At 39.0% G+C, this 10,456-nt stretch overlaps 2 protein-coding genes across 2 annotated transcripts in view; one reads left to right on the top strand and one right to left on the bottom strand.

The window, feature by feature from the left end:
• The window catches only part of WDFY2 (WD repeat and FYVE domain containing 2), a 270,430-nt gene that overhangs the window by 231,461 nt on the left and 28,513 nt on the right, over positions 1-10,456 (top strand). The gene's annotated exons all lie outside the window — the stretch shown is intronic.
• CKAP2 (cytoskeleton associated protein 2) lies at positions 40-10,316 on the bottom strand. Its single transcript, XM_065730281.1, has 9 exons — positions 10,239-10,316; positions 8,574-8,661; positions 7,203-7,278; positions 5,111-5,913; positions 3,966-4,155; positions 3,233-3,400; positions 2,631-2,703; positions 1,617-2,001; positions 40-838 (listed from the first exon to the last, which is right to left on the bottom strand). The coding sequence occupies exons 1-9, from the start codon at positions 10,297-10,299 to the stop codon at positions 607-609; spliced, it is 2,076 nt and encodes a 691-aa protein (XP_065586353.1). The 5' UTR covers positions 10,300-10,316; the 3' UTR covers positions 40-606.

Here is a 10,456-nt window from a genome sequence, read left to right as displayed (position 1 = left end):
AACCCAAGCCCATAAATAAGACACACACAGTTCAGATGATTTGTTTAATAACTCTACCATATTACAGACTAATGAAAGGTAGATTTGTGATATTACTCACGGTTAGCTAACTAAAGGGATTGTACTCAGTTTTGTTGAAATACCCCCTAAAAACAGATATTGCAGCTTAAACTAGTTGTACACCACACTAGCTAATTTCTGTAGTATTTACCTATTGGAACTCCTAAGTTACTTCTGATCCTTAAATGAAGAATTAGTATGCAATTCTGAAGAATTTATAGGAATTGTAACAAGATAACAGTAAATATTATTAATAGTCACTGAACTGTTATATGAAGTGCATTAAGCCTAATCTTTAGGTAACAATCAGATTTAACATGAGGACTTGATATTTAAGTACCAAACAGTCCATTAGATTTACCACGAAAGTTTTAAGATACAAGTTTAAAAAAAAGCATGCTAAAATCAGATCTCATTCTAGACTATCTACACAAGCTTTAGATAGCTCCTCTCCTAAAGCTGCTAAGAAACATTAAAGAAATAAGACATCCAGACTTTCTTAAAGATACAATATCTTCCTCCATCATGTAGTGTTAATGCTACTTTCTACTCTTCTACTTCAGAACTTGTTTCTTCCAGTTCATCATTCTGTTTGTGGATAAGTGCAGTTGGTTTTGATTCCAGTTCCTGCAGCTGATCAGATGAAGAGAGATGAGAATCTTTAGGAGTATTTGAATACTTGAACATCTTCTCCCGAATCCGTAGAGAGAACCGCAAAGGGGTTATAATCTTCAGATCTTTAGCATCAGAATCATTTCCTTCATAGTTAATCTTCACACTTGAGAAAAGAAACAAATTACTTGACACAAGAACATTAAGCTACCTCTGTAGTACCTAGCAGAAGCAAAGTTATCATTATTCCTGTTCAACTCTATATCCCCACAGCCAAAGAAAACAGTGAACAGGTTTTCCCATAAAGTTGGATATCCATCTTCTTTCTCAGGAAGGAACTTTAACCTTGTAAAACACCTGAAAAGTTTGTAAAGAAGAATCCCTCAGACAACTGCCAGCAGCCCAACTCAGCACATTCCAGAGCTGAGCACAACTTCCCCTAGTCTGTTGTCTCAGAAAAAACATTGTGGCAAAAGAAAAAAAACGAACTGTTTTCTTCTTCATCCTAAGATTACCACCCAAGATTTTCATATTAAAACACAATTACAGGACAGTTGCATCTTGTCTATACCCTTTATTTTTTTACATACAAACACATTTATGTTAGAAAAGGAAAACAACTGGAGATGCCTGATTTCTTTTTCCTAGCTCACTGTAGAACTGGTACAGCTCTAGGGGCTCCAAAGCTAGAGTTCTGTCTCTGCTACAAAGGCACTCTACTATAGTGAGGCATTTCAACACAAATCAGTTATTTAAAGGAATTAAGGAATTATTTTTGAAATGACTCTGCGGGAAGAAAATCAATCCTAAAAACCCAAATTCTCAAGTACTTTTAATCGTATGTTCTCACATACGACACAGTGCTTCCCTTTTTCACAATAGCACAGACCTTTATTTTGCCCCGGACACTACTTCCTTCCCATAGTTACCTTAAGTCATCTTACCTTTCCAAACAGGGGTTGGTAGACGGATTACAACTCACTAAAGAATCTGTACCATTATCCTTCTCCGGGGAATTAACTGTTTGAGCTGTATCTTTACTCTGCTCTTTTGTTTCACATTTCCCTTTCTTTTTTGTACGTTCTTTTTTTTTGCGCTTTTTATTCTTCTTTGGCAAGATGGCTTCTTCTGGTTTTAAGCCTAGGTCTGTTTCTTCCTGTTTGACCACATCACTGCCAGTCTCTGCCTCGTTGTCATCATCCTCTGCTTTCTGATCATCATGGTTAAGATCCTTGAAGGCCTCATGAACCTGCTCAACAGATGAACTGAGTTCCTTGCTCATTTCCACTACTTCAGTTAAGTGAGTTTCTATCACATCTCCCCCTAAAACTGAAACAGGAAAGAAAATATAGCTGTGATTACAGAGAAGCTGATGTTTTCAGGGATCTCTGAAATGTTAGTTTGCCACAAGAATTAAAGTTACATAAATTGTTGTGTCTTGGACTTGGTTAAGTTACCAATCATTTTAGTCACTTTCAAGAAAACTCAGGCTGAGTACATCCTAAGAAGTCATTCCCTTCCCTCCCAAAAGCAGCAACTCTGAATAGAGTATTTCAGTCAGCTTCTGAGATCAAATGCTTATCCGGCTATGCTGTATCAAAGAGGAATTCACATAGCTACTTTGCTTCAAAAAACTGCAATGTTTCCAACCAACACTATGCATCTGCTATTGAAACATCTTACATGCTATAGAGGCAACTGACTTAGTAAATAAAAGAAGTTGTTAGCTATTTGATTCGCAGGCTAAAAAGGCTGAACAACACTGACTTGGTAGTGTTTAAGTAAAGTCTGAACATGAAAGCATCTCCACAAATTTACTAGTCAAGTATTAGTTTAGACAGGGTTGCTTTCAAATTAAGTACCAGAGAAATTTCCATCAATATAGGCACAAATATTTTAAACAACTTGCACTGCTTGTCAATCCAGACATTTAGCTAATATGAAACACTCAAACTTACCATCCTCAGACTCAACCAGGTTTTCAGTGTTCTTGATAGTATCTATTAGTACACGTCGTAGTTCATCTCTCGGCTAGAAAAAAGTTTGTGTTGGTTTTAGAAAAACAACTCCAAAATAAAAATTGATTTTAACTTATACTAAATAAGTTAGAGGGAAAGTAGTACAGCGCTCATGCTCTTAGTCCTTTATGTGATGCTTTTCAGACAAAGCCAGAAGATAAATTAATGCTACATTTTCTGTGTTTAGCAAACTAGAGCTGTATTTGATGACTTAGAACCTTGCTGGTATTAAAGCAAAGAAATTTGTCCATCAGTACTGTAATACGGAGTTCTGTTTGAAATTTCTATAGTAGGAGTAGAAATCCAATCTTTTATTTTTTCTCAGCAGAATATCATATGTTGCTATAATGAGGCTAAACCTTTCTTCTTGAAAGCAGAAAGGTACCTAGAGCAATTACAGAGCAAGCCAAATCCAAATCTTGTGCTCAAGCAAGTCATATGACTTCTGTCATACAAGTATTTATTAAAATCAGAAGTAACTGCATTTTATATACAGCACGCTTTCATGCTTCTAACCTCAAACTTCAAGACAAGTGGCTCACCATTGCTCCTGCCAAAATAGCCTCCTCATAGCCAGCAACAAGCTTTTCAGGAGGGCCCATCTGCTCAAGACGCATCCAGCAGATCCAATATTTCGGAAACTTTTTAGCTCCAGGAATGTTCTCACTCAGTTCTTCCAACATGGCACGTGCTTTGTTACCTTGACTTCCCTGAAGTTGAAGCAAAAAAAAAAATTCAAGTGCAGTGAACATCCTGCAGTGCTACATTTTAGTTCATTTCGACCCAAAAACCCAAGGGCTTTTTGTTATTTTGAAAAGTGATCCTGAAAGATGAAGATAGAAAATATTTACCAGACTCAACTACGAACATGAGCTGAAGAATTCTCATTCACCTATTCTTCCCAAATGAAAACTAGTTATGCTATTCCTCTTACATACAAAACTGCATAGCCCATAGATACAGACATGGAATGCTTTATGAACACTTACAGAAATCCAGGCAAGTTTCTGCAAATGCAAACATGTTTTGGATTAGTTACATCATAGCTCTTCTACTTTATGATTTTACCATTGTTGTCTAACTATATTGTGTAGTTCTGCAAGTTAGTGAAGTTGAGTAACAACTAGTCCTTCCAACTGTCAGCAATATCCTATGGTATTGCTTCATTTGGGGAGCAATTAATCCCTTGCATCTGCTTCACAGTTCCACCACATTCAAAATACTCCTACACTGAAAAGATCTATGAGTAGAATTTGTAGGCAAGAGCCAGGATACCTGCTCAGCTAACTGCAGACATTCTGCAAGAGTCTTGTTGACTTTTTCACTGTTTAATTCCTTATCTAAGGAACAACCAGTAGAAGAGAGCTCTTGTTCTTCATTCTTAGGCTGGGTTCCCAGAAACACAGACATAGGTGGCCTCTTCATCACTTTCCCTCTGGATGCCCTCCATTCAGCCAAGCGAATTCTGTATTGAAGAAGATTAGTAGCTGCAGTGAAACAGATTTTATGACTTATTTTACAATCAACTGACATTAATTGCAATAAGTCACATAAAGACACACTTTGTGAAGAGTATCCACATAGTCCTCCTGGTCCTATCCTTCTAAGCCTAAGAGGCATACAGTTGCCATTGAGAACTGCACAAAAATATCAGAACCACATGCATTGCTCCACCTACTTTAGGTATCTACCAGGTCAGAATTCTTTAATCTCTCTTCCCAACAGCAGGAATTGTCTTAGGCTCCAGACCTCAGTTTTTTTAGAGGATTAAAAACCACTTATGATTCATTGCCACCTCTCTTCCATAACCCCCATCACGTACTTCAGAACTCAAACAAGAGCACAAAGCACAGAGTGCAGCATAGGACACAGCTTCTAAAATTCAAAAATGATGTTTAAGTGTAATTCAGTTTTCATATCTAATTTCATTTCAATCCTCTTGCCATAAGACCAACCTTTTTTTTGTAAATGTGACATTTTATGAGGAGTACTACCAATACTAAACTTCCAAATTATGAATCTTCACATCATACAGAAACACATTAACCAAATTGAAAGTTATTTCATTAACAAGTGCTCTTCTTCAGTCCATACACTTTTAAATAAAACTTTAAAAGCACTAGCATTCGCATGCAGTTCATTTACAGGAGTAACTGTCATTCTTAAGACTGTCACATCACTCAACCTGAAGAAAAAAGTGGAATCAACATATTTTACATGTAAATAATTTTAATTGCACAGGCAAGCTGAGAGAGCTTCTTCAACTAGCCTGAATCTTAATTTCTCACTATTAAGCCTACAGCTCTAGTCAACTTCAAACAATCCAGCTCTCCCACAACAAGAAATATATTTTCTGTTGATACCTTGATCTATAAATACCTCACAAGGTCAAGCTACAACACAGTGACTAGTTCAGTTACCTTCTCTCCTCTGTTGATTCTTTCAGAAAAAGAGATTTCTTGACACTGTTAGCTTTATAATTCTGTCCTGTCTTAGCACTAGGAACAACAGAAAACTGCTTTGCTAGAGCTTGTTTCCCATCTTCACGAAGGTCCTCACATTTCTTCACTCCTAGAGTTCTGTAGTCAGAATTTTTAGAAGCAACCTTCAGAGGCTGAGGTCCCCTCTTGTCAATCACTTTTTGGACTGATAATTTCTTTGGTACTACAGCAGATGTTGATGGCTGCTTGTTTAGGCTGGAGTGGAAGTTAACAGCAGGTTTGACAGGTGGTTTGCTCTGTAATGATGGCACACAATTAGGTTTTACAGAATTTGTGACTTTGTCAGTCTTCAGTACAACATGGCAGCTGCCCTTGGACAAAGGTTTCATTGCTGGTTTGGTGGTAGAGGTAAGAAGCTTCTCATCTGACAAAGAACTCTTTTCCCCTTCACTCCTTGGTGCTGCTTTCCGGAAGGAGTTGATCTTGGATTGGATAACTCTGCCACGATATGTACCAAGCACTGGTTTCTTCGGTAGGCTGACATTTGAACTGTGTTTTTCTGCCATCATCTGCTTCTCTTTTATGTTTTTCATGTGTGAGAAGGACTTGCTGAGTAATACATGCTGAGACTTCATTTCAGTGGCTTTATTCACTGAAGTATGATCTTCAGGATTATAGCTCATCTCTGCTGCCAGTGTGATAGTAGAAGATTTTAAAATATTTTCTTCTGAAGTTCTGCTTGATTGGTCCCATGAAATCTCATTGGCATTCTCCTTATCCTCCTAAAATCAAAAGCATTTCCATGAAAACACTAAATGTTCATGTTATTTAAATTTCCTAGAGGCTGTCGCATATTTAAGGGAATCAATTAAGAGTAAATGCCAATCTACAGGTGATTGTATGTACTGAAGTAGCATATATATACACAATAAGTAGAATATTTGTCAACTACTATTCCAGAACTCAAATCTAAAATTAAACAATCATTTTAAGTTTGCTTGGGAGTAAAGAGGCCCAACCAGAAGGCTAAATTCTCCCTACAGAAAGAAAACTCTTTTAAAGCCACTGTCAGCTTTTAACTGCCTTCCAAGAAGTCTTACACAGTAAGAATTTGCTTTAGGCTGTGTGCAGTCAAAAGCAATATCTCAGTTTGAGTAATCCATCACTTATTAGCAGTACAATTCCCCCTTTTACCATGGATAGCCCAATGAATGTGGGTAGTGAATAAAATCTTTAATAAGGCCCATCAGGATGTGCTACTAAAATGGAAAGAACTTTTGTTATTCATGGGCTGTAGATAAAAAAAATACTTATTTTATGTCATTTTCCCTTATTACTCCCCGAAACTCTTGTCTGTACATTCTTAGCATAATCCCAGCTCAGAGGTTATGAGAAGTGCATTCAGTGCCTTCCTCCAAAGAACTTACTCTACAGCAATGGACAGAGCTCATGGAAGGGTGAAAGATGCAAAGTCAGGCATCTAGCTTTTCCTCACCCTTTTCCTAAGAAAAGTCTGGAAAAGAATCCATATATTGCTGTTTTCTAGCAGCACAACCATGTGCATCTTAATTCTGGAAGAGTTAAACTGAATGATGTAGAAGCATTCTTGTGCATTCAGAACAGATATTTAGCATCTTCTGATCACATTAGATTTGCCAGCGTTACAATTGAAAAGCCACAGACACTCAGTGCTTTGCTGCTTTTAAGTGCCCAAGCACAATAGATGATTTCTCTGTTCTGAAAGGAGATCTTGTTAAGATTTTAAATAGCATCCCTGAAGACTGAAAATATATCCAAAAAGTTCTGAAGAGTCTCAAGAGAAGGTGAAGCATTGAACCTTTGTTTGCAGTAAAGGTGTTTTTTTTTAATACCCTCTGCAGCCAGGAACAAACTAAGTACCAGAATGATCCCATACATTAAGCCATCACTGAATAAAATCTTAACTAAGCACACCTCTGCACCTGCAAAATTCTCATGATCTGGAAGTTACATTTCAGGTATTTGACTTCAGTGAGCAGAACACTGTAGCTACAGAAAAGGTACCATCAGTATTTGACTACCAAAGACTTACCATTTCTTGCTTTGGAGATGCTGATAGCTTTGCTTTATCTTGCAGTTTATTGCTAGCTGCTTTCCTAGTTCTGCTACTGCATTAAAAAAAAAGTAAAATTAAAGATATCTTAAACAACACAAGAATACAGTCCAGGCAACAATCTACAAGCTGAAATCACACTGAAGCAAGCACTGATTATGGCTCGGACTGCAAGACATCTCTTCTCACACCACAGAAAGCTGGCTGAGGCAGGGAAGAAAAGATAACTGACCACATTTATTTCGGATATCATTCTTGTGCTTGGGGATAAGCACAAACTTACCTGATACAAAAGATCAAGTTTTCTATAGGTCAAGGGGAATATCAAAATAAACAGAAATCAAGAAAAAGTCAAGTTGATCAAACACTACATCAAGATTACTAATACAATTAAAGTAGACAAATAAAAACCCCAAACAGTTTTCTACAACACAAAAGCACATGCTTTCTCTTGCTCTGCAGATTATTTTTATTCTTGTGATTATGGGCATTTTATAGTCAAAGGTCATCTCAGTGTTCATTTAAATTTGCACCATCAAGATGTTCTGTCTGCTGTTGAACAACATAGGGAGCATGCCACTTCTACACAAAGCGGTAAACAAGGCCTTCCATTTAGAGAGGAAACTTCACTATGGAATTTATTCTTAACTGCAAAAACACTGAAGTGGGAAATCCAAAACACAAGCTAGTGTTAGAGCTGGCACCTTCTGAACTCCTTCACAATACCATCAACTCTAAAGCAGCTATTCTTGCTTATTGCAAAGTCCTCTATAATGAGCATCTAAACTTCAGACAGCAGCAAGGAAAGTATTTAAAATTAATTAAATAATAAGAAGCATTAATGATCATTGGTAGGTGCCCACAGTCTGTTCACAGGAAGTTATGTCTATCTTCTGGCCACCACATAGCCTAAGTTCTATTATAATATCGATGTAATACTTTCTGTTAAGAGCAAGCATAACTACAAAACATAGTGAAGTTAGACCAACTGTACTGTACACACATGTAACAAAACCTGAGCAGAAAGAAGGGAAAAGAGGGTATTTGCAAGAAAAGTGCTGTAGAGGCAGTGGCATCTGATATAAGAGTTCTACAATTAAGTTTGTCATCCTGTGCCTCAGTCCCAATGGAATGGACAATAAAAGTTATGTCTATAAAACAGTGAATTTGTTTAACACAAACTTTTAGTAGTTGTTAACAATAAAAGGACTTCCAAAAACCCATGTGGTTACCACTCTTGTTGCACAGTCTCATCTTTTGACTGTGATTCTCCACAGGAACGGCCACTCACATCTTTCTAACCACACAGTTCCCAAAAGGAATATAGACAACGGCAGGCAGTAACAGTACCTGATTAATGTCTCATTTTCGTGAATGGGCATGCCCGAAAATGTCTTTTTTCTTGACAGATATTCCTCAACTTTTTGTCTTCTCTGTTCTAGTGGGTTTAAAAGACACATTATGTTACATTCCCAGCTAAACTAGTAATGCCATACTTTGCCTATTAGAAAAAGAAGAAAATATAGTTAGGAAAGCAACAAGACATTGTTAAATATACACTGCTGATCAGACAACTCTTCAGCTTTCACAAACATCTCTCATTTCTGAAGGAAGTCTATCTCCAATGGGCAGTTCAGTATAATTTTTACAGCTATACACAATAACTGTTTTTCTGCATTGGCTACTAAACTATTAGAAACCCACACTCAATCAGTGAGAAGAACGGTAGGAAATTAGGCTCTATTTTATCTTTTCTGGATGCTTGCCTGTAGATGCCATTCACATACCTGCTGCTGGTTTAGCAAGTCCACTTTTCACTTTTGAGAACTGTTAAAAGATGTGAGAAAACATGAACCCAACAACCAGTAAAATCACTTGCTTCTCTTACATTGACATCTAGGACTGCACAAAAGTTGCACCAAGAATGGGAACGTTGATAACAGTGCAGTATGATTCTGAGGTCTTAAACCAGCTCTCAGTGTCTTACTACTGAAATTCATGCCAGAATATAACCCTATTTCCCATGTTCTTGCTGGTTAACTACATGCAGACTGGCAGTCGTCCTTAGCTTTACATTGCCCATCTTTACATTTTAGAGTCCTTTCCTCCACAGGGAACTGGGGACCTCAGTTTACTGGAAGCAGCTGGGATAGAACAGTCCTGCCCAAAGCAGAAGTCAAGCAGCCACAAGCAACTGGGGACAATTAACGTCTCCAAGCCTTGCAGCTGCCACACACAGTGGGATTAAAGGGCAGAACGTTAAAGCTTTAGCTACTGATTCAGAACAAGAAACCGTTTATGGCATTCAGGTGCAAAGCTGTGAGTTCCTCTCTCCAAAAGAGAGATTCATTCAGCAGTGCAAGAAACTCACAGAAGAAAAAAAACCAACTATCTTCCTTTCCAGCACAGGCATGAGTCTCCTGCCAAACCTCTCCATGCCTATTTTTTAATCTTTCAGACTTTGTCTTGGCCATCATTCTGAACTGAAGTTTCAGAAATCACCATAATGTGCATCAAGTCATGGAACCGTTTGAGTTGGAAGGGACCTCTAAAGGTTATATAGTACAGCTCCCAGCAACGAACAGGGACGTCTGCAGCTAGATCAGGTTGCTCAGAGCCTGGTCCTGCCTGGCCTTAAAGGTTTACAGGAATGAGGCATCCACTGCTTTTCTGGACAAGCTATTCCAGTGTCTCACATTTAGTGTCATAAAGGACAAAAAAAACCCACTCCACAATAACCAAACAAAATAACCTCGCCCTTGTATACAACCTAATTAATCTAAATCTTCCGTCTTTTATTTAGAGATCGTTATTCCCCTGCCCCGTCACAGGAGATGTTGCTAAAGTCTGTCCCCTTCACTGCAGCGCTCCGTTAACTCAGTTAACGAACCAGCTCCTGACACGGGCGCTGCCCCTGCGCTTCTCCCTCGCTTGCGAGCTCCCCCTCACCCAGCAGCGAGGGCGCACAGTGCGGCAGGGAACCCATCGCAGCCAGCGCCCCGGCCGCAGCCTTACCTCGGTACTCCGGCTGGGACCTGCGGCTAGCGGGGAGCCGCGTGGGGAGCCGCGCCGCCATAGCCGGGTGGGCTGGGAGCGGCCGCGCCGTTTGAAATCCCCGCCACGCTCCGCCTCTCTGATTGGCCGGCCGCGGGAATTGAACGGGCCAATGGCGCTGCCCTCACCGCGGAGCCAAGATGGCGGCCTCTCCTCAGGCCGCCGCTGGAGGGCGCCGC

The sequence above is a fragment of the Cyrtonyx montezumae genome, unplaced genomic scaffold (assembly GCF_038088225.1).
Source record: "Cyrtonyx montezumae isolate F1298 unplaced genomic scaffold, pur_monq_1.0 scaffold_12, whole genome shotgun sequence".
NCBI lineage: Eukaryota > Metazoa > Chordata > Aves > Galliformes > Odontophoridae > Cyrtonyx > Cyrtonyx montezumae.
Note: the sequence above shows the minus strand (reverse complement) of the source record. Positions and strands in the feature narration are given on the sequence as shown.

Bases quoted from the DNA above. Each gene is read 5' to 3' on its own strand.
- CKAP2 (XM_065730281.1), bottom strand. From the start codon at position 10,299: ATGGCGGCGCGGCTCCCCACGCGGCTCCCCGCTAGCCGCAGGTCCCAG. The intron at 8,662-10,238 runs GTAAGGCTGCGG...TAAACCCACTAG, and splicing joins GTCCCAGCCGGAGTACCGAG to AACAGAGAAGACAAAAAGTT. The intron at 4,156-5,110 runs GTAACTGAACTA...TCTTCAATACAG, and splicing joins GAATCAACAGAGGAGAGAAG to AATTCGCTTGGCTGAATGGA.